Consider the following 24,178-nt stretch of genomic DNA (forward strand, 5'->3'; position numbering starts at 1 on the left):
TGTGATCTGTGTATTAGCCTACCTTGAGCGTGCGTTGCTGTGTTACTGTTGTAATGGTCCAGTAACTTGTGGCTCAGACAGGTCGAATAAGTCATGAAACAAAGAAAGCAGCATCACTTACAATTTGAAGCATTAAGACAATAAAACAAAGCAGTGGAAAAGAGAGAATTCCAGCACAAAATAAACTTAAGGAGAAAAAATAAAATAAAAATTTGAGTATGACAAACTGACTTAAAGACTTTGCAATATATATAAATGTCGCATGCATTCATTGTTTTGGTAGCTTTTGATTTGTGAGGAAGAAGTCATTGACACTTGTTCTGATTCCTTCATAAATACAAAGAAATTAGGGTTTGTTTGTAGGTTTGCATTTGAGACTACTGGCAAGAAGTAAAATTTAATTCATTTAAGAAATTAGACTTCTTTTACCTTATTTCTTCAAGAGGGTGTTTGAGGTAAGCACCAAACTTTTTTCCAGTCTAATTTTCTGGAAAAAATAATCCAAGTCAGGTCTAACAATTTTTTCTAGATCTTTATTTCAAGACATAAAGGGTTATTTTTTACAAATAGATGACGCATCAAGCCACAACACAGACACTGAGGAAGAGAAATACATACATACACACACACATATATATATATATATATATATATATATATATATATATATATATATATATATATATAGCCTACATAAGCGTGTTCTGGCGTGCCGTAGAGAGCAAAATGCGGAACCTAATGTTGACAGCTTGGGCGTGCCTAGTGAGTATAAACAATGCGGAGACAAGTTGAGAGAGTCTTCCTGGGACAGACACAGCACTGATCACTTGTCGACCAACAACTCTGTATGTAAGTACAGCACACTGCTGGCGGACTCTTACCTTATTCAGTGCTTCTCACACGGCTGATAGATATATTGCAGTGAGATCAACAGAGGTGAAACCACTTATTCAATGAAAGTTTTGTCGGAAGAGAGGAACCCTGACAAACACATGCATGGAAAATGATACTTTTGTCAGTAAGACTTTTAATCTTGAGTTATAATGGCTGCGATGGTTAAATTTAGCCGCTATCAGGGTTGTGACCTGTTATGGTATGACAAGAAGAAATGTCATCATATTCCATTTAAAAAATCCAAGTGAATGTATCGTTGCTTGCTAGTTAAAGCACACTCACATCAGTGGGGTATTCCAGGAAGCGGGTTATGTGCATAGACGTCGGAACTAAGGGTGCGAGGGGTGCGGCCGCACCCCCTCCCATCCGCCCCCTCTCCCCTCGCACTCCATCAGCCTTTCTACCCACTGCATTACGCTTTAAAAAATAAAGAATCTGAATTTAAATTCAATTTGTCCGACTTACATTTATCTCTTTCATATAATTAATACATCGGCCTATGTGAAATGCATGTGAAATTCTAGACACTGGCCTAGGCTAATGTCTCTCAGCGTATCCCTGGGGGTACTTGGAGGAACTCCAGGGGGTAGGCCTACTTGAGATTTTTTAAAATCAGACGTTTAGAATGTGCTCAAATGAGCATGACAGCACGGCCTGCTCAAATGAAAAATAGGGAGCGGCGGGGCGGATGACGCAGTTTTCAGTCTGATCCCATTTCCTCCGAAAATTATTGAGACAGACCACACACCCAACTTACACATGTCCTTTACAAATAATAACTGGATTTTTCGTTGAACGATACTTGAGTCTAACACAAACAGGCTGAGAAGAGACCGAGCGCCAATCCGTCATTCGGGACAAATGACATACACAAGAGGGACAATTGATGCATAGCACAAAGTGTGCCATATTTCAGGTTTTTGTGCTTGTTATTCTGTTTAGACTTTAAACACTTGTATTTCTAGACCTTATTCCATATTTGTACCAAAGCATTACACGCTGTAGCTACGTTCAGAATCCGTTAAAAAGAACCACAGCAACGTTGCCTGTTTGGCGATATGACCTTAATCAACAGGAAAATGCATTTAGAATACACTAGTCATAATTTCCTTGTCTGATTTTCATTGGAATTTAACAACCCATGAGCTGTCTTTCTCACTGGAACTCAACCAGAGATAGGTTTCATAACCTAATTAAATCCGAGTTTGACATTGCGCGAGCTCTATGACTTATGATAATAATAATAATAATAATAATAATAATAATAATTTGTCGTGACTGCGTTTCAGATTAAAATTTGGCAAATAACGAATAGCATTAGAAAGATATCTTTGTAAGATATCTTCGGAAACCTTCATAGCCTTCATTACGTCACTCATTCTGCCCAAAATCGTCTCGTGCACCCCTCTGGTTCCAGCCAATCTCAATGCATCAACCGTCCCACTGCTCTCTGCGTCAACTGCCCCGCCAGTGTCTTCTGTCATTACAGCCTGGAGAGCGTGCACGGCGTGCGTGCACGAAACTTGAAACCTATGCCTGGTGTGTAGCCAGGAGATGTGGTAAGAGACTGATAGCCTATATGTTTGCTAACTGGGGCAGGTGAACACAATTTCTTATTCAAAATATGGAGAATTGAAAATAATTAACTTACATGGCTGAAAAAAGGATTTCCTCGCTAGCTTCTCGAAAATGCATCAATCCCGCTCAAATTTTGAATGAAGCTCGTTCACTCTCATATAGGCTACAGGAGCATGTGTAATCACGTTACTGCAGGTCAAACAGTTCTCGAGAAATCGTGAACACATCAGTCGTGCCGCACGTCATCCGCCCCGCCGCCATCATCACTGAAAATATTACTTCGCCTATGTCTTATTACCTGAGTCTGTGTGGTTTTCATGGCAACACGAAACGTTTCACCGAAACCCGCATCAAAAGCCGCCGTTAGCTTTGTTCGCCTGCATAATGGGCCGTTTTGTTGTCAATTTTGATTTATTTGGCGACCTAAGTTTGGATAAATCGCTGAACGAGGAAGACAAGACAGAAGAGAAAAAGGGGAGATATGTGAGAGTGAGGAGTGAAGAGCTGGATCAGCTGGAGAGGTCAGGAAATGAAGCCGTTACGGCCCGGTCACCGTCTTGGGCCGTCAAATGTCTACAAGACTACCTGACAAACACCGGGCAAACAGCTGATTTCTCACCTGTAAGGAAAGAAGAGCTAAACAAGATCCTCCGTGAATTTTATTCAGCTTTACTTTTGTGACAGAGTGGTAAGAACTAAACCTAAGGCACTACATTTAAATGTGCCTGAACTTCAAAGTTGGGAGGCCAAGATGTGATTACCAGCCTGGACATTCACAAGTTCGTTCACCAACAGAAACAGAGAGGCAAAGGAGATGGCGATTCAAAAGTCAAATGGTTTATTGATTTGTTTAGTGTGTAAGTGGAGGGAGGGGGTGAAGATCCCTAAAAAAAAAAAAACAGCTTCAAAAGGAAAATAAATAAATCACTGCCTGATAAAAAAAAGGGGTACGTATAAAGATATATTTTATTACAATGAGCAATTATTTTAAACAGATCCACAAGCTAAAAATATCATGTGCCACTAAAACACACTGGAACAAGGTTATGGCTGAGGCCACCGAAAAGATGGGGGCAGGTTTTAAGGGGGAAGAGTGTCCAGGGGTGCATACACTCACAAACACAGCAAACTCAAACAAGAAGAGAAAAAAAAAGGGTGCCCAGTGCTCCAAGCCACAGCAAAGCAGTGAAGGGGACCTCACCCGGGTGGCCGACCCCACCTGGCAGCACTCACAACCTGTGAAAAACACAACACTCCAATACAAGTACAAGAATTATCTTAAGAACGACAGCAGGTATACCAGAGGTTCACATGGACAACATATCAAAAACTGGGAGGCAGAAAACAGCAACTGCAGGAACCTATGAGAAAACACAATGGTTATCCTACAGTGCTACAGTATATATATCTAATATATTTTCCTCAGGTGCCACCAAGCACCCTACTTACCAGTCCTAGAACAGACTCAAACCTCTGCTGGAGGCAGAACTCATGTCTTGTTCCCAACTGGGGCCACACAGCTATAAAACATAAAACAAACAAGATACAGTGGAGGGAAAGCTGCCCATGGAAACAGTAGTGTCTGATTAGCAAATACTGGAACTCTAAAGCCAGACAGTCACAAGATCCTACCTCAATTGACAGCCCACAGCAGGAGAAATCACCAGGGCAGCCCATCAACCAGAATTGCATACTGGCTGACGAGCTAACCCCTTTATATACACCTGCCGTGAGCCGCAAATTGGGAGATTGGTCTGTGGGTGGAGCTGCTACCTCTCCACACCCACCTACCAAGGTTGCCTTCAGAGTCTGTGAGAAGTGGGATTTTGGGGAACATAGGAAGGGCCCTATTCCCTGTCACACTTTCCATAATAAAGTGCCGCAGCGGAGTCAGCACCACGGACAGTACCTGTAAGATTTTCCACGGAGATGTGCGGCTATAACTTTGTTCTTTTTGTGTTAATATTATCAGTTATTAATTTGCCTATTAATCGTTATTAATTTGTTTATTCTTTATAAGTTGCCTAGGCCATTGTGAGTTTATGAAAAGATAGATCTTTGTTCTGGCGCCGACACTGGAAAGCAGTAGCCTGTATTTAAATATAACTGTTAATATAAGTTGGTTGTAGATAAAAATCAGCTGTGTTGGTGAGTCATTGTCAAGGCAACTGTTAGATTAAAAATGACTGAGAAGTCGGCAGAAGTTTAACTATCAGTCCATGAAAAAAAAATGTTTTTTTTTTTTCCAGCTGATATTCTAGTTACAATATGATTGAGCTAGCAGAGCAGTTTTGTTTTGCTATGTTTGGTATTTATTCAGTTTAAGGAAATCAACTGAACTTGGGGGGTACCTCGGCTGCAAAAATAATTCATGGGGGGTACTTCACTGAAAAAAACATTGAGAACCACCTGCCTAGGCCACTGTATGAAATTAGGCTGCATCTGACAGCTCACACTGAGCTGTCAGATGGAAAAAACAAAGCCCACGAAAAAAACATAACTTGTTTTGCGGGCTTTGTTTATTTTCTGATAGGGTCACGCGCATTGCTTTTATCTGTTAGCTTAGCCTGCTGTTACAGTAAACCAATAAAGACAGCAGAAATGTCACAAAAAAGAATTTCTGATTTTTTTTCCAAACCTTCCTCTGGGCCAGCTAAACGTCTGAGAGAGACAGCCCACAGTGTGACATGATGTGAATCCTGTGTTCCACTGCCAGCAAGCAGGCAGCAAAAGGAGCAACAGTGGCAGCAGCTAGCTGAAGGACCCGGCTGCTGTCCCACCTCCCTAGTGCCACCTGGTGGTAGCCAAGAGGTAACATCTTTCAAACCATCGCAGGATTATAATTTTCCTGCTAGGAAGTTTAGCGGGGAGAACTTCACTCGCTCCTGCAAGGCCGCCTGGTTCAGAGAGTGGCAGTGGCTGGAATACATTGCGGACAGTGATGTATGTGTGTGTGTGGTGTGTGCAGGTCGGCTGTCAAGAGCAAGCTGGTCGTGTCAGACAGTCTATTTTTGAAAGATAAAGGCTTTTCAAACTGGAGAAAAGTAACGGAGAAAATCAGGGACCACGAAAAGACTCGCATTCATTTAGATGCGACACAAAGATTGGCTGCATTGAAAACAACGCCAATTAATGCGTTACTCTGAGGCCGCTGCGACAGCGCGGAAAATGCTGGAGCTCATTTTCAGCTGTGTAAGATTCCTGGGGCGCCAGGGACTCCCTCTGAGAGGGGCTGCAAATCGGCATGGGGTGTTATTGCAGCTAATGGTGGAAAGGGTACGCGCTGATCCTGACCTGGAGAACTGGATGAAAAGGAAAGACAACTGGATGTCTGGCAGCATTCAGAATGAAATTCTGGAGCTGTTTGCGCATGACATTCAGAGAAAAATCGTAGCCAAAGCATCCCAAAGTCCCTTTTTTGGCTTAACTGCTGATGGGACCACCGACGCAAGTGGCAAAGAGTTTTCATGCAACATACAGTTTGCTGATCACAATCTGGAAGTTCACAATTTCTTTCTTGGCTTTTACAACGCCGAAAAAAACAGCTTCAAAAGGAAATGCTGTTTTTGTGCTTAAAAGATGTCCTTGTTCGGCTCAATTTGCCACTGGAGAAGCTGAAAGCTACTGTTTTGATGGAGCCACTAACATGTCTGGGAGGTTCAGGGGAGTGCAGGCAAGATTAAAGGAAACATGTCCTGACTCCGTGTTTGTCCACTGCGCAAATCACTCTCTGGATTTAGTGTTGCAAGAAGTAGCAAAAGAAGTGCGCCTTGTTGCTGATACACTGAACTTCGTATGATAAGTCACAGTCGTCATCAATGATTCAGCAGCATAGATGGGACACATTCCTATTACTGCGACTGCAGAAAACCAAGGGGACCATGTGAATAAAAAATCCTTTCACAGCATCAATGTCCAGGAATATAACCAACCATCTTAAAAATGATGTACAGTGGTCCCTCGTTAATCGCGGGAGTTGGGCCTACGTTCTAAAAATAACCAGCAATAGCCGAAATCCGCGAAGTAGTCAGCTTGATTTTTTACAATTATTATAGATGTTTTAAGGCTGTAAAACCCCTCACTACACACTTTATACACTTTTCTCAGACAGGCATTAACATTTTCTCACTTTTCTCTCTTGTTTAAACTCTCAAAGTTCAAACCGCAGCAGAAAAATAAGCCCAGTATTATAGAATGAAACCAAAGATCATACAGCACTTCAGAGTCACACTGCTAGCGATCGAAGATTTATGTAAATTTGGCAAGCTGAGCGCATTCTGCAATGCGCTGTAAAAAAAAAAAAAAAAAAGCATACAAAATTGCACTAAAAACATCCGTGAAACTGCAAGGCCGCGAAAGGTGAACCGCGTTATAGCGAGGGACAACTGTATGTCTTTATACATTTGCTCCCATGTTCTTTTTGCTCCACTGGGGTTGCATCTGAAATAATAAGGCTAAAATCACATGCCATGACCACAAATTTCATAAACACATAAATTTATGGAACACACAAATGTTACTAAATAGTCAGATCTACTTGTTCCATCATGGTGGGGAAGTAATAGTATAATCCCACTAATTTACTCATTTTGAATGGGGTTTGATGCAGAAGATTTGCATTCAAGACAGAAGACAGTGATTCGTGTTCTGCATTTTCTTGACATTAGGCACAATGGCAGCATCAAGCCCTCTGTCTGAGGCCAACACAGCTTTCTGCCTGGCTTTGTTCAAACAGCTGGATGAAGACAAGAAGAGCAGCAACGTCTTCTACTCTCCTCTCAGCATCTCCTCAGCCCTGGCTATGGTGATGCTGGGGGCCAGGGCCAACACAGCCACACAGATGTCCGAGGTAAACACACACACACACACACACACACACACACACACACACACACACACACACACACACACACACACACACACACACACACACACACACACACACACACACACACACACCTCCCAGTGACAGTTAACACAAAAAAATGAACCCAAGGACTTTTGGCACAAGCAGTTTGGCGTCTCTCTGCACCAGGTTAAGCTTATTACTGGAATTTCAATACTGAGATTATTTAAAAAGGTTTTTAAATGTAATGTTCAGCTCAACTCACAGCTGGGAAACTTGCAGTGGCTAATCATGTAAAGACAAACATTTGCCAATACAAACCAAAATCAATTGTTTTCATGCTTTTTCCTCTGTAAAAGATTGTATCTTTTTCAGTTTGACACCAAATACTATGACGTATTATAAGGATTTACACAATAAAGAGTCATGACAACCAAAAAGTGGGTACACATGCAAATAAAAAACAGAGTGTTGATAGGTTTACCCCTCCCCACAGCACTGATTAGGGCAAAGCTTTAGTGTTAAGGTTTGATTAGTCAGAGTCTCAAACAGAAAAGTTACAGAACTGTCTGCAAGAGTGGGATGGGTGTGGCAGGGGAGGGAGCCTGTTTGGCCAGATCTGTTGGCCCTCATTCAGCATGAATCACTTTAGCTGGCTTCCAGTGTCTGATTCAGAACAGATTCCAGGTCATTTTGCTGATGCTGGCCCCTTGCCAGCTTTGTGTTATGTTGCAATAGGAACTCTACACAGAATTTATATGTGCAGGGGTAATAAACACTCAGGGCACGGTGAATCGACCCATCCTATCACTCCACAACTTGCAGGTGTACATTTTTTCCGTTTGTGTGAGTGCCTGGCTGTCATGACTCAGTGGTTGTCACAGTTTGGCCTGGGTCCGTTGAAGATCCTTGAAGAGGGTTTCAAGAGGTCCCCAGCAAAATGAGGATAATGTAATTCCCCCGCAATTTAATTCACAACAAATTGTTCCCATTTAGATGATCTATATTGAGAATAATGACTACTGTGAGCACAACTTTCACTTTAACCACTGTTTAATCTCCATGTACAATACAGACAGCTGTACAGTTCAACACTAATTATACAATAAATGTCCTCTCAGGATCAAATATGGTCTAATGGCCATGCTTGACCTAATGTGTGTCTTCTGGATGGTTTGTTATGTAATAATCACCAGCAACTAAGACAAATTCTCATCCAGCTACATACTGAGTACTTGGCTGAGGAAGTGATTCTGAGTTTGGATGTGATAATTGCATCACTGCTTGCCGTGTGAAAGTGTGTGTGCACATGCATACCTGGCTGTGTTGTGTGTGTGTGTTTTTTTTTTAATGTGAAACAGAGAGGAGATGAGAGTAACATTAATGGACAGTACAATGTAATGTAATTTCCTGTGAAGGATCAATAAAGTGCTCATCATCATCATCATCATCATCGTCATCATCAACATGAAGCTGCACTGAGGGTTTCAGCTCCTCCTTAGCAGAGTGCAGTCGTAAAGGCTTGACCTCATAACTCGATCCTTTAACCCTTTGTGGCCAACATTTACACTGCAGTCTGTCACCACATACCACATGGACTGTTGAGAGCAAAGATCATATCTTTTTCTGCACACACACACACACACACACACACACACACACACACACACACACACACACACACACACACACACATTTAACTCAACAGTTAAAATTATGACTGCACATTCAAGATGTATTGTGAAAATTAATTAAACTGGCATCATATGTGAGGCACAGCTAATGTCACTGCAATATTTCTTTAATATTTATTATGTACTAAGTAACTGATGCCTAAGTTATCAAACTTCACTATTACAGTCTATGAGCTGAGTGTTTAAGTTGATGGTTGGTGTCGTGCTGCTTTGAACACACACCAGTTAAAATACCCCGTGCTGTACAAGGGTGGAAAAATAAATCGATAATTCAGTATATCACAATAATTCCTCTGTAGTGCATTATTTATGCACACCAAGAAGAAGCCGTGTTTTAGTTTTCTCTGCCTTTAGGTATTTCAGCTGGACCTATTTCTGTGAATACTCCTGGAAAGGCTCTCCAAAACTTTATCTGGCACTTCTCTGGTTTCTTTTGTGTGGGTATTAGTGGTGGTAATGCTTTTTCTTTATATTCTTCTGTTCTCTCTTTGCTCACTTGTACCTTTTCCTTTTTCTTCCAGCCAGTACCGAGTAAGGCCTTGTCATGGCAAATTTACATGCAACCATCAGCCGGCGATGTTCTCAGATAAAGATGAACTAATAGTCTCTTAAATTAATACAGAAAGTGTTTGGGTGATTGTCACGTTGGTCAGTTACCCTTTTAAGTGGTGACACCAAAATCATCCACGTGTCCCTGGTAGATCATTCTGGTTCTGGTGCTCCATACAAGTACTTGAGCATATGAGGCTGCTACCGTTTCCAAAATAAGACTACTGACCTTTTTAGTGTTATTGTTATAAATGTAAATAAAAAGATTTGCAAGTGTTTTTGCTATATAGCCTGTAGGTTTATTCACCCTAAAGAAGAAATACCTGTTCAGTGTTGTTGAACTATTTCATTTGAACTAACAGGCATTCATCCCAGGGAGATTTTATCTGTACACAGTCTCCCATCCCCTGTCCCTTTGACTTCCTGTGGAAACAGGGAAGTTGACAGACATATCATATTTAAAATTACTTACTTAGCTTTAGAGCAGTTACAAGTTATCATCTTTCCCCACTTTTAAAGGCTTGGTAAACCCAGTTTTTTTCTTCTTGAGTGTTGTCTTCATCGTCTACCAAGATTTGAGACTTCCTAAAAGTAAGTGACTAATAAAATAGAGCTTTAGGTGTGGCATTTTCTACAGTGATATTTTCCAGCAGGGCTTGGTGACCTTTAGTTCCCCCTGCAGTGTCACAAGATTGTCTGGACCACCAAACTGTCCAGCAAAGTGAGAAATATCCCACTTGTTTGGACTGAAAGAGCTTCGGCTCTTACTAGCACTGCAACAGTGGGTCAGCTGATGTTTTCCCAGCTGACATTGCTGTAGAGCTCACCTGCTAAAAATTGTTCATTTGAGTCAGGAGAAATCAAACAGACGTCCCTTTGCATAGAAAGGACTTCAAATTTACTTTCAAGATTTTTTCTGCACCCAGTAAAAAAAAATACATATTTTAATTCACCATTGCATCTCATTCTCTCTCTCTCCCTTCTCCTGCACAAATCACTTTCCACCATAAGTGCAATATTACTAACATGCGTGTCTAGCACTAAGCTAATTCTGCACTGACCAAGTCCAACAGTTCCATGAATCCCAGTCCCGGGCATCAGGTTCTGTGGCTTGGTCCATTCTATACTACACTACACTGTCTATATTATATATGCATATTTATATATATATATATATATATATATATATATATATATATACTGTCTATATTTACATAGGCTGTTTATATTTTTCTCTATATTTTTATATTTACTGCTTATATATATATATTATATTTATTATTTATTACACATATACTACTTACTTATATATAGGCTATTTATTTATACTTATTATATATATACTATTTATACTTTTATTTATATTTTTATTTACATTTATATATGCTGTTTACATTTATTTACATATACTGTTTATAGTTTACATACTGTTTATATCCACACATAGGGCTCTAGTTTCGCAGACCAGGCGAGGCGGGGGCGTAGCGCAGATGCGCTTCGCCAACTGGGTGTGGCCAGGCGGATTTTCCAAGTTTGGCACGCCGTTCTCGGTGGCGCAAGTACTCCGCCGTCCCTCCTACCGGCGCAAGGGAGGAGAGAAGGCGTGGAGTGGGTTTGACACAGCCGATTCACATGTAACCAATCAAATGAGCCCCTGTCCTTGCCTTTAAAATGCGCTGCGTGAAGGCGTAATGAAAGTTTACACAGCTGACATGGAGGTCTACTGCCGCGGGCGGAGCGGAGCTCAGGAGACAGGCGCGGAGCGGAGACCGGCGAGCAGTGCGGACACGTCACCAAAACCTCACAGGCAGGCTTCCGGAATGTTAGACACATGAACAATGCAATAAATACCGAAAAAAAACACTATTCAATGCTACGATCACAATCAGCACATACATATATGTCCATATCAACTGTCCTGTCACAGCTGATGTCAGATCAAAGGAGATTGGCACCGTTTGTGCTGATTGTGAGGTTTTGGTGATGTGCGCCAGGCAGCCAAACTTCCACTGCGCCGGCTCCGCTCCGCCTTGCGCTGAAAGTAGACGTGGTTTCAGATGGCGAGCTTTTGGCGCACCTCGGCGAAGCCTTTTGGCACGAAACTGTCACTGCGTCAAGCCGAATCTGTCGGCACCTCCCCCCGCTGCGCCGCCACTCCCATCTCGGCGAACCTCCGCCTGCGAAACTTGGAAACTGTCCGCCTCTCCCGCTTCGCCGGTCGAAACTAGCTCTGCGCGGGGTTCGCCTCACTGCGCCACCCCGCGCTGCGCCGGGAAACTAGAGCCCATACTGTTTATATATACTGTTTATACCTATATATATATATATATATATATATATATATATATTGTTATATATCTTATTTATCTTATATTCTATATTTACACTTATATTACACTTCTTTTTCTGATCTTTTTTTCGGGGGTTTTTTTTTGGCTTATACCGGGACCTGAGTGCTAATTTCGTACCACTAGCATGTAAGTGTGAACTGGTATGACAATAAAGTTCCTTGAATCCTTGAGTTCCTTGAAGGTAATCTAGTGACTTGCCACTCAAAATAGTTTGTGCCTGTGTCTTAGCATGGAGCACCAGGGACAGACGGATGATTTTGGGTCGATCTCTCACTACTGACAGGGGCAGCTGTGTGTGAGCAACAGGTCAATCTCCTAGAAACTTTGGGGGTTCCTTCAAGTCCACAGTTTCTACTATAGGCTGTAATAAAGTAGTCTTCATCGATCACCAGTTCCAGCTCTGACTCTCATCTGCTTTGACTGTCCACAGTGTCTGAAGGCTCAGGATGATGTCCATGTCAAGTTTTCCAAGCTAATAAAGGAGCTGAACAAGGCTCGAGCCCCGTACTCCCTCAGCCTGGCCAACAGGCTGTATGGAGACCAATCCTACCAGTTTGTTGAGGTGTGTATGAGTGTACACCTGTATGTGCCTATATGGGCAGGTGTTGGTATGTTTACACAAAGGTAGGCCTGTCTGAATGACATGGGAGTCATCGTGCTGTGCTCAGCGAGTATGAATGAAAGAGTGAGTGAGAGTGAGTGGCAGGTCAGAACATGAGTCAGAGAAGCAGCCACACTCAGCATACTTCACTACAATGGCTGTAACGTCTTTTATCCCCTCACTGTGAATGAATCTCAAAGTCTGTCTGTACATCATTATTATTATTGTTGTTGTTTAGCTCTTGTGAATAGAGTCAGTCGAGCTAAATGTGTGTCGGTGGTTCCAGGGGTTCCTGGCAGACACCAAGAAGCACTACGACGCAGAGCTGGAGTCTGTGGACTTCAAAACCAGCGCAGAGACAGCCAGGATCAATATCAACAGCTGGGTGGAGAAGCAGACCCAAGGTGGATCTGACACACAAACACTCACACATACACTGTATTGCCAAAAGTATTCTCTTGTCTTCACACGCATATGAACGTGAGTGACATCCCATTCTTAAGCCATAGGATTTAATATGCAGCTATAACAGCTTCAACTCTTCTATGAAGGATTTCCGCAGTCGCAGTCTCTGCTCTAATTCATCCCAAAGGTGTTCTGTCAGGTTGAGGTCAGGACTCTGTGCAGGCCAGTCAAGTTCTTCCACACCAAACTCGCTCATCCATGTCTTTATGGACCTTGCTTTGTGCACTGGTGCACAGTCATGTTGGAACAGGAAGGGCCATCTCCAAACTGTTCCCACAAAGTTGGGAGCATGAAATTGTCCAAAATGTCTTGGTATGCTGAAGCATTAAGAGTTCCTTTCACTGGAACTAAGGGGCCGAGCCCAACGTCCGAAAAACAACCCCACACCATAATCCCCCCTCCACCAAACTTTACACTTGGCGCAATGCAGTCAGACAAGTACCGTTCTCCTGGCAACCTCCAAACCCAGACTCGTCCATCAGATTGCCAGATGGAAAAGCATGATTTGTCACTCCAGAGAACACGTCTCCACTGCTCTAGAGTCCAGTGGTGGTGTGCTTCACACCACTGCATCCGACGCTTTGCATTGCGCTTGGTGATGTGTGGCTTGGCTGCAGCTGCTCGGCCACGGAAACCCATTCCATGAAGCTCTCTACGCACTGTTCTTGAGCTAATCTGAAGATCACATGAAGTTTGGAGGTCTGTAGCTACTGACTCTGCAGAAAGTTGGCAACCTCTGCGCACTATGAGGCTCAGCATCCGCTGACCCCGCTCTATGATTTACGTGGCCTACGACTTCGTGGCGGAGTTGCTGTCGTTCCCAAGCACTTCCACTTTGTTATAGTACCACTAACAGTTGATTGTGCCATATTTAGTGGCGAGGAAATTTCACGACTGGGCTTATTGCACAGGTGGAATTCACTGAGCTCTTGAGAGCGACCCATTCTTTCACAAATGTTTGTAGTCTTCATGCCTAGGTGCTTGATTTTATACACCTGGCTGTGGTCATGGAAGTGATTGGAACACCTGAATTCAATGATTTGGATAGCTGAGTGAATACCTTTGGCAATATAGTGTACACTCTCAAATGTAAATAGACTGGGGACCACATCCAATGAGGTGGATGTTGGGAGGAAGTGGAAAAAGTGGACATTTGAATCAGAAAGGCTGAATGCAAAAAGCCAGTTCCAGTAAATTTCCTCAGCATTGCAGAAAGGGTATGGATGTGTAAATACAAAGCTCTAATTCACATTTTATTTTGCCTGGAATTTTCAAATTTTACTCAAAATTTACTTGAATCTTGGGTGTAAACATACAGTATCTCTAGTTATTAAACCCTGTTGTATTCATCGCTGCTCCTTTGTTTCAATCCAGATAAAATCAAGGACCTGCTTACCCCAGGTGTAGTGGACAGCATGACCAGGCTGGTGCTGGTTAATGCCATCTACTTCAAAGGCAACTGGGACAGGAAGTTTGACGCCGACCTCACCAAAGATGCTCAGTTTAAACTCAACAAGGTAACGCTGCACAACATAAACACAGTTTGGCAAAAAAAAAAAAAATCTGCTTGAGTACAGTATGCAGAGATCTCTTGGGTCATTTAATTTTTTGGAGTGTCCTGGAATTTTGAGAACTATGTTTCAGATGAGAAGTCAGGGCACCAGAATACAGTCTGGTCTGCACATTCATTGCATTTCTCAGTCCAACTGGAGTGGAAACCAGTCTATTCATGCCTTAAGAACACCACTGAAAAAACCAGGAAGGACTCATATTTCAGTTCATGAAAGTCCTCTGATTTAGTCATGTAAAGTCAGAAAGAGGTCACAGAATTTTCCATCATGCCGGCTCCACTGATTATTTGAGATGTCTTAAACCAGTTCATCATATAGGCACATTTTCTTTGCATTACATAGTGTACATCCAGGAGTGGGTGGTAGGATTTCGCAATGGCTTTGTCAGGCGTCCACATACTCATGAGACCTTCAGCATGAAAGATCCTGTCACACTGACAGGCCTGCACAGTGCCTACAGTATGGAGCTACCTGTTTAGGGTGTGTTGCTGCGGTCCAGCGAAGCTTTAATGAATATATGAGTCTCGTGGTGTCGACAGGCACACCCTTTTCACTCAAAGCGAAAACAAAGTTTCCCCACAAATTTGAACCTGACCTGACTTTTCTTTAACCTGCTGTTCAGTGACTCACTAATGTGGAGGACGATGTGCAGCATGGGACTTTGCTCACCTCCACACGAGAGAATGCTGAAATTGAGACTTGCCAAGTCTGGTGGTGGACAAAATATATAGTAGGAGGTGACAATAGCGACTTATTATAAAGAGGATAGAGAGGATAGATGAGTGAGAGATTTTATAGTGATACCTTATACATGCAGCTTGCAGAATAAATGCATACCCCAAAACACAAAGAGCAGAAGATGGGTAAAGATCAGTGGAAAAAAGACTGCTTTGTGTTTGCTGTCATCCTCAGAATGAAAACAAGCCGGTGAAGATGATGTACCAGAAAGCCAAATTCCCTCTCACCTACATCCCTGAGGTCAACTGCCAGGTAATCAAACTATGAGTCATTCATTTATTCACCTGCTCCTCATATCTCGACCTCCAGCAGGGAGTCCTGTGATCACCCCCATCCATGTGTCGATCAGCAGGGGAAAAGTGCCAGGTGGATCACACAAAACCTGGTTGGAAGAAAAGTTTTGGGCAAGCTGGCCATTTGGCCACAAGGGGGCGTTGTGATGGAGCTGAGCACCGACAGGGCTGGTCATTTAACAACACTTTTACACCAAAGCTTATGCCACACTGAGCCTCATGAAAACAGACCTCTTGATCAGCTTCTTGTTTTTTTTTTTTTTTTTGAAGGTATTTTTTTGCTAATTATCTGGTCATGTTTTAATAATGTTCTGTTCATTTTTTTGCTAATTGGCAAATCACATTTTTTCCCCCATGTTTTTGACAGAAACCAAGTGAATCTGCTGTGGTTTCAAGGGACTAAACAATTTATCACAAACAAAAATATAATTTTTTCATATTAGGGTCCCAAGGACAAAATCACTTCAAATGGGGGTTCGTAGCTTATTTATTTATTTATTTATTTATTGTTTGTTTGTTTGTTTTAATTGTCTGGGACAGTACCCATTTAGTCAACAGTTAAAAAAACTGCAAATGAGCCAGAGTTAGCCACAGAGGCTAATTTTCATCTGTTGTCCCTGGCCAGAACAAAATAACATGTTAGAATAAAATAACATGCCATACCATCAGAGAATAAGCAAATTAACTAAAATAACAATCACTACAGCATGGATAATCACAGCAACATATGGCCCTTTTCCATTAGTATCTACTCGGCTCGACTCTACTCGCCTCGACACGGTTTAGGTGGTTTTCCATTACAATTGAGTAGCACCTCGCCGTGGGTGGAGTCGTTAGCAAGGCAGCGCACCGTCCAGCTCCCTCTGGATTCTTTGGGCCGCCACCAAGCTCAGAAAAGTCTCCACGTCTTTATTTGACCGCGGTAGCGGTGTGCTTGCCATTTTCTGACAACTTCACTGACAATCAATGTGCACAGCCGCTGTTGCCGTTTTTTTTTTTTTTTAAATGTTGGGTTTTGTTTTCGTGCAGGAGTCGCTCTCGTCACTCCCTGTCCAATCAGTTGCCTCACATTTTCAGCTCGACTCAGCTCGCTTGGAACCCCGGCTGAGTACGTGCTAAATGGGACCTGCTAGCAGGTACTACGACCTAATGGAAAAGCTCTTCAACCGAGTAGAGTCGAGCCGAGTCGAGCTGAGTCGAGCTGAGTAGGTACTAGTGGAAAAGGGGCAATAGATTCAACACAGGACAGCACAGCTGCACACATTAGGCAGTGAAAACAAAGGCTAAGATGATAAGAGGCAAAAGGACAAGACAAAGTCAACTTGGGGGTCCGAAACAGGGAACACGTTTGAAAGCACCTGAGCTCACCTGTCGGTCCAGTCATTTTTCTGTTTCTCCTCAGCCAGTTTTGATGATTGACGGCGAACATTCAGGCTGTTACTGCATCAGTCTACATTCAGTGTAACAGTTAAAACTCACTGTGTTGGACAGATCCTGGAGCTGCCTTACAAAGGGAAGGACCTCAGCATGCTCATCTTCCTGCCCAAAGAGATGGAAGACGACACAACTGGTCTGGAGAAGGCAAGAGGCACACGCACACACACACACACACACACACACACTTTCATAGACGCAAACTTAATTGGTGACGTTGTATCCATTGCAGCTGGAGAAGGAGCTGACCTACGAGAAGTTTGTGGAGTGGACACAACCACACATGATGGACACAGTGGAGGTTCAGGTGGGCCTGCCCCGATTCAAGATGGAGGAGTCGTACGACCTGAAAGACATCCTCACCCGCATGGGGATGGTCGACGCCTTTGATGTTAGAATGAGCGACTTCTCTGGTAGGATGTGTGGCTGGACCTCCATCAGCCATTCACATAATCAACTGAAGAGCAGGCAACAGAGCATGCAGCCAGTCCAGTCCTGACTCTAAAAAAATGTCCACCACTGTGAAGGAAACACATGACAGCTGACGAAATCCTGAGAGGGGTTAGATCAGTCAGCATGCATATTGATTATTCTATAAAGTTTATTATTTATTTATTATTAACAGACACAAGGTCAATAAAAACACACAACAAAAGACAACACAACATCAACCAATTAACATCAGCACATTGAATGACTACAACAAGAGCCTGTACCAATGATTCCAGATGGCTGAGTGATACTTGGTAGCACTAAGGTTGGGCTGAGTCAGTAGCATGATAAACATGTTCTCTGAAACATTCAGACGGCAGATAAACTTATAGGTCAACCTTCTCAGTAGGGCATGAAAGCTAATGACCCTTACACCACAAAACATTTCACTGGCACTACAACACCTTGGCCTCCCAAGTAGAATCCTCATACAATCATTGTAAGCAACCTGGAGTTTCTGCATGCTGGTCTGCTTAAAGTTGACCCACAAGGGGGCAGTGTAGAGTGGTGTACAGTAGGCTCTAAACAGGGTTATCTTGACCTCATTCGAACAGAAAAAGAACTTTTTTCTCAACATGTTTGCTTGTGCATACCACATGCGTCGCCGTCTGTATATGTCATCATCATCATTCATTTGATCATTTAAGATATGACCCAAGTATTTAACTCTGCTACAGACAGTCAGCACTTGACCTGACAGGTGAAAAGAGGGGAAGGAAAGATCTCTATCTTCTCTTGTCCTGCAGATCATAATGACACTTTTTCTGGCATTGTATTTTACATCAAAGCTTATGCCATATTCAGTACAAATATTTAGCAGCTGTTGAAAGCCGGCGCTGCTCGGAGACAGTATTGCCAGGTCATCCGCTTACATAAAATGATTGATTAGGGTAACACCAAGCATACATCCAGTTCTACAACCACTGAGCTGCACAGAAAGGTCATTCATATAGAATTAAACAGTGCGGGGGAAAGTAGCCCCCCTTGGCGGACACCATTCCCAACCCCAAAAGGAGCAGAGACCTTGCTACCCCACCTGATCTGCATAGTCTGGTTTGCATACCAGTATGCCAGGATCCTAATCAGGTAGCTAGGAACTCCCCTCTCCCTCAGCTTTAAGAATAGTTTCTGATGGTTTACTCGGTCAAATGCCTTACAGGCATCAATGAAACCCACTATTACAGAGGAGTTTTTACCTTTATACCTATCAATGACTTCTTTCAACCCATAAATGCAAAGATCAGTACCATGCTTGTTTTTAAACCCAAACTGGTTATGCTCAGTACTTAAATATGGACTTAACCGAGCAAGTAAGATCTTTTCCAGAACTTTGGAAATTACACTCGCCAGAGCAATTGGCCGGTAGTTATCCAAGCTACCCACCTTGCCCGTCTTATCCTTGATGACTGGCACCAAGGAGACAGGCAACTTAGAGTTAGGCAGCAGCACATGTGACATGAGACCTGTAAAACATAAGGAGAGCAAGACAGAAACCCTTGGGCTTGCATACTTTAGATGCTCCGCAGTGATACTTTCAGGACCACAAGCTTTATTATCTGTGAGTTGTAATATTGCTTCCTGCACCCCAATAGCTGTGACTCCAACCTCCTCGCCCTCAGGGTTGCTCCCCACTTCTAGGGGGTCGCTGTCCAGACAGTTAAAGATAGCAGAGTAGTGCTGCCTCCATATTCTCTGGTGTCCAATATTACTCTAATCTATTGTTTAACTTTTTCCTCTTTCTTCTTTCTGCTGTCAGGCATGTCTCCGGCCAACGACCTGGTGCTGTCCCAGGTGGTGCACAAGGCTTTTGTGGAGGTCAACGAAGAGGGAACCGAGGCTGCCGCTGCCACTGGTGTCATCATGATGATGCGCTGCGCCAGGATGCCCGACCAATTCATCGCAGACCACCCCTTCCTCTTCTTCATCCAACACAAACCCAGCATGAGTGTCCTGTTTGCTGGCCGATTCTGCTCGCCTGCCTGAGCACTGCAGTGCTTTCTCAGCCAGGCAGTATCTTGAAAAGAGGCTGAGAGTCACTGCTGCAGAGTGGATGCACACTACAAGATTTCTCTGGAACATTTACAACCCGAGTTTCCGTCCAGTATTTATAAAACCAGGATGCTGCCAGAAAGCCTTTGAGTGGAAACTGTGGTGTTGGATTCTCTAAAATATCATGTGGGTTAGTTAAATTGTGGCTAAAACTTATTAAAGATTTGTAGTGTTCATCCACTCTTACATGGTTATTTTTTTGTTTATTGTGTGCCTTTAATTATAGATATATATGCTACTGCGCTGTGCATCTTTTGCCCTGGATTATTTTTGTGTCCCACAGCTTTGCATTCATCCTCAGACCTCGCCCAGCTTTATCATGAGCTTCACATGCTCAGCGCCCACTTCATCTTATCTCATACATGACCTGAGATTTAATGCTGGTTTCAACAGCCAGCATAGCTGTTAACTGTAACTTTAGGCCATGTATGAAAATATCTGACACTGTAATCTTTCAACAGCAGCAAGTAGCCTTTATCCGTACAATGGATATCCATGCTATTCCACCATTTGTTTGATTTAATCAGCTGACCAAAGAAGATAAAGAGATGACATTATGCTGAAAGATGGATATTTCCTTGCTGGTCTGAGACTTCAGTCAATGCCTTGTCATGGAATAACTTATTTTTAGTACCCACTACCTTATACACTTATAATGAATAGATGGAATGTGAGGGACAAGAGTTTACATGGTTTGAGTTGTCACTAAATCCTGTTTGAATTATGCTTTTACAAATTCAATAAAAGATTGTGGTTTGAATCTAAATTTTTTTAATGTCACATTTTATGCTATTATAAAATGCTTTACATTAAATTTCTGAAGTAAAAAGGAGTGAATAATCCCAATGTGTGATTCACAACCACAGAGATCTTTACTGTGGCAGGGAAAGATGCCAATCACAGATTATTGAGATACAAAAATATTGGTTGAAAGAGAACTGTGTGCACCGGCAGCTGATCAAATGTGTGAAAACAATTTTTTTAGCAATTCTAACACTCCTCCAACTTCACCTGTATGGGACTTTCCAAAACAGATTTGCATTGTACCTATCAGCAAATAAAACAATCATGAACCTAAAGCTGCTTTTACCCATACCAGAGAAAGGGAGAAAGACAGAACCAAAGAACGAGAGAACGACTTCAGATGAAGCGAGCCAGGCATCATAAAGAGAGAACGGAGAACAGTGCAGAGGAATGTTCTGCATAGCACCGTGTGTGTGTGTGTGTGTGTGTGTGTGTGTGTGTGTGTGTGTGTGTGTAAAGCTGGGTCTTGTGTTTTCTGCAGTTTGTTCTAGTTGTGTTTGACTGAGACGCCGAGCTGCAGGCCAGCCATGGCAGAGACTGTCTGTCTGTCTGCCTGTCTGTCTGTCAGTTGATGGTTTGAAAGGAGCTGCTGTCCCTGTTTTCAACGCCTGGTGGCATAATTCCAAAATATTACAGTCATAAAGCATTACAATTTCACAGAGACAGAGAGAGAAAATATTTTGTGTGTGTGTGTGTGTTTGGGTGAGTTGACATATTATTTTTGGCCAAACACCTCCACACTGATACTGCGATGCTATTTTTGGCCAGAACAACTCAAGTCCTCTCAAACTGTGGAAGAGACGGCGCTCAGCGAGTCTGTCCATCAGAGCTGCTGCCTCATTCTGATGGCAGGAAACGCCGTGGCTGATGGGAAATGTGGTACCCCACCGTCCACCATGAGTGGAAACCAGCGGCTGGAGGAAAGGGAGGAGTAATGATGTGGCAGCTCTAAAATCCCACTGCTCGCTTTGGGAGGAGATCAGAGGAACGCTCTGGGACGGGGCTTTTAATGTGGAGAAACACCTCTGCTTCCTTCCTCCCTTTCTTTCTTTCTTCCTTCCTTCCTCCCTGACCTCATCCCTTCTTTCCTTTGTTCCTTTCCTCATTCCTTCCTTCCTTCCTTTCTTCTTTGCTTCCTTCCTTCCATCTTCCCTTCCTTTTTCTTTCTTTCCTTCATTCCCTTCCTCATTCCTCCTTTCTTTCCTTCCTTCCCTCCTTCAGTCCTTCCTTTCTTCCTTCCTTCCTTCCCTCCTGCCTGCCTTCTTTCCTTCATTCCGTCCTTCCTGCCTGCTTTCCCACCCTCCTTCCTTCTTTTCTTTCTTCGTCTCTTCCTTCCTGCCTGCCCTCGTCCCCTCTTTCCTTCCTTCATTTCTTCCATCCTTCTTTTCATTCCTTCCGTCCTTCCTTTCTTATTTTCTGTCCTTATTTTCCTTCCTTCCTTCCTTTCTCCTTTGTTCCTTTCCTTATTCTTTCTTTCCTTCCTTCCTTCCATCTTCCCTTCTGTTTTCCTTCTTTCCTTCGTTCCTTTCCTCATTCCTTCCTTCCTTCCTGCCTGCCTGCCTTCCCACCTTCCTTTGTTTCTTCTTTGCTTCCTTCCTTCCTTCCTTAAACACAGAGGCAATATTTGAAGGAAATATATTTTCTGTATTTCACAGTCAGTCCATAATTACAACAAAATTACCAACAAATTAAAATGCGAACTCACTGATTCTTGAGATTAGGGACAAAACTACTTTTATTTTATTTTAATTGGAATGATTCAATAAACATTTAAAGGCTTTAAATATGTAGTATTAATGTACCTATTCAAAATTAAGTGATAAAATTACATTTTGTACAGTTTTGTCATTATTTTACACTGTTTTGGAAAATGCTATTTCAAAAAACCTTCATTTTGTATATACACTTTTAATATTAAGCGTATTTAATTTGCCATCTTATGCAATTATGACACCACTGCATGTAGTTCAAATAATGTTTTAATGAATAAACTCAGCAGACTGTACTGAAATTAAATGCATTATTTAAAAAAAAAGACAAAAACCTACATCTGAAGTTGACAAATTGATGTAGGAGCAGAGTAAACAAAGCTTGTTAACAAGGCCTGTAAAGCACACATGGAAAGATTAAAGTAAATGACAGCTTTGGAGGTCCTCCATTTTTGGATTATTACTGAATTTAACTGTTTGAGGACACAACAGGCTAAAAGGCAGCAACATTAATGAACTGTTTGGGATCCAGAATCTTCTCCGGGTGCATCCTGCCTCCTTTCAGGGGTTCACTGTAAAACAAAGTTCGCAATCAGAATCAAAATGTCAATATGTCTCAGTAAAGTATATACTGTATGCAATGTCTGTTAATATTCAGTTATTATGTCGTTATACAGCTACTGTATGTTCTATCAGTTAGGTAAGACTTTTCTTTTTCTACAGGGCCTTTATGCCGAGCTCAATAATTCAATAGTTTATCTAACCTGTATGACTTAGGCATCAGGCAACAAGCAGTGAGCATGTACAGTATGTGCTCTATGAAGTCCCTTATATCAGGAGTTCTGCTGCAGATCATTTCTTTTATACACACACATTAACACATTACACATTGTACACACACACAACACATCCTCATTCATTATGTAATTCATAACAAACATAGAATGTGTTTGTTATGAATTACATAATGAATTTTTGGAGGATTTTTCAACTCCGTCAGCCTAAACGTCAACACTGTCAGACGTTCATTCTGACAGAGTTTTTTTTTTTCATCTAAATCATGTCTCATACACTGGAGCCAATTTGATTTCCCCCAGTTGGTAGCTGCCTCTGTAAGCTACACTAAACTACCTACATTTATTTAACAACTCTTTTTTAAGAGAATCATTCTTGGGTGACAAAGTTGACACAGAAGCCTTGTGACGACATTGATATCAACTTTATTGCTAAAAATGACAAAGGAAAAGGAAAAGGTGGGAAACATGTTAATCTGTTGCAGGTGTGTGAGGCAGCTGCTTCATGTTTCAGGCCCGGTGCTCATTATCAGGTGGGACCTGACAGCCGAGACCACGTGACTCTCTGATTTTAACTGTTTAAAAAATGTTTATCAGCTGTGAGGTAAAAAAATATATTGTTTGGAATACATGGTATTTGGTTATTGGTCTGTGCTTCTGCTGTATTTCAGCTGAACTGAAATTATAATCTGCGAGTGGTTTTATGAGTAATGACATGTAACGACATTGTTTTTAAAGACTGCTGCATGTCGTGTTTCTCCTGAACATCAACTTTTTGGCTTGGCGGCCGTGCATTTTTTAGGTTATTAAATTAATTCTGAAAAGGTTTGCCCAAGGGCTGGAAATTTTTCAGGACCCACAAAGAAGCATGAAAATCTCAAGCTAAAACATTAAAATCTCCAGAATCAGAGGTGCTTGGTTTCAGCTCAGAGTGACGCAACATTGAAGTGTTTTCAGCAAGACAAGCGACAAGGTTCTCATTTTTCTTCTTGGTGCTTTGCGGTCATGCGTGTGGTGATGGGAGGGTGGGACGGTTAGTGCGTGATGTATTGATAGAAACAATTCAAAAGAAAAATGTGACACTTGACATCTGTGTGTGTGTGTGTGTGTGTGTGTGTGTGTCTGTCTATCTGCTGTGCATGCTAACACTCCACAGTATTTTTCTGTGACCAGCGTTGTGTGCAGCATTAACAGCACGAGACAAAATGATTCCCTGTTGTTCCCAGCAGACTGAAGTGGAAAAGCTGAAAATTTGTCATGAAAAAAGTTACTGTCATACGTGAGGAAGGTGGAAAAGTTGGTGAATCGCTAAAAAG

At 42.3% G+C, this 24,178-nt stretch overlaps 1 protein-coding gene across 1 annotated transcript; it reads left to right on the forward strand.

The window, feature by feature from the left end:
* The first annotated feature begins 804 nt into the window (after window positions 1–804).
* Window positions 805–20,007, forward strand: LOC115378589 (leukocyte elastase inhibitor-like). Its single transcript, XM_030078871.1, has 9 exons — window positions 805–849; window positions 7,140–7,321; window positions 12,343–12,474; window positions 12,800–12,917; window positions 14,353–14,495; window positions 15,462–15,539; window positions 17,072–17,161; window positions 17,247–17,427; window positions 19,263–20,007. Exons 2-9 carry the CDS (start codon window positions 7,145–7,147, stop codon window positions 19,487–19,489), a joined length of 1,146 nt encoding a protein of 381 aa, XP_029934731.1. The 5' UTR covers window positions 805–849; window positions 7,140–7,144; the 3' UTR covers window positions 19,490–20,007.
* Window positions 20,008–24,178: the final 4,171 nt, after the last annotated feature.

This window comes from Myripristis murdjan, chromosome 20, assembly GCF_902150065.1.
Source record: "Myripristis murdjan chromosome 20, fMyrMur1.1, whole genome shotgun sequence".
Classification (NCBI taxonomy): Eukaryota; Metazoa; Chordata; class Actinopteri; order Holocentriformes; family Holocentridae; genus Myripristis; species Myripristis murdjan.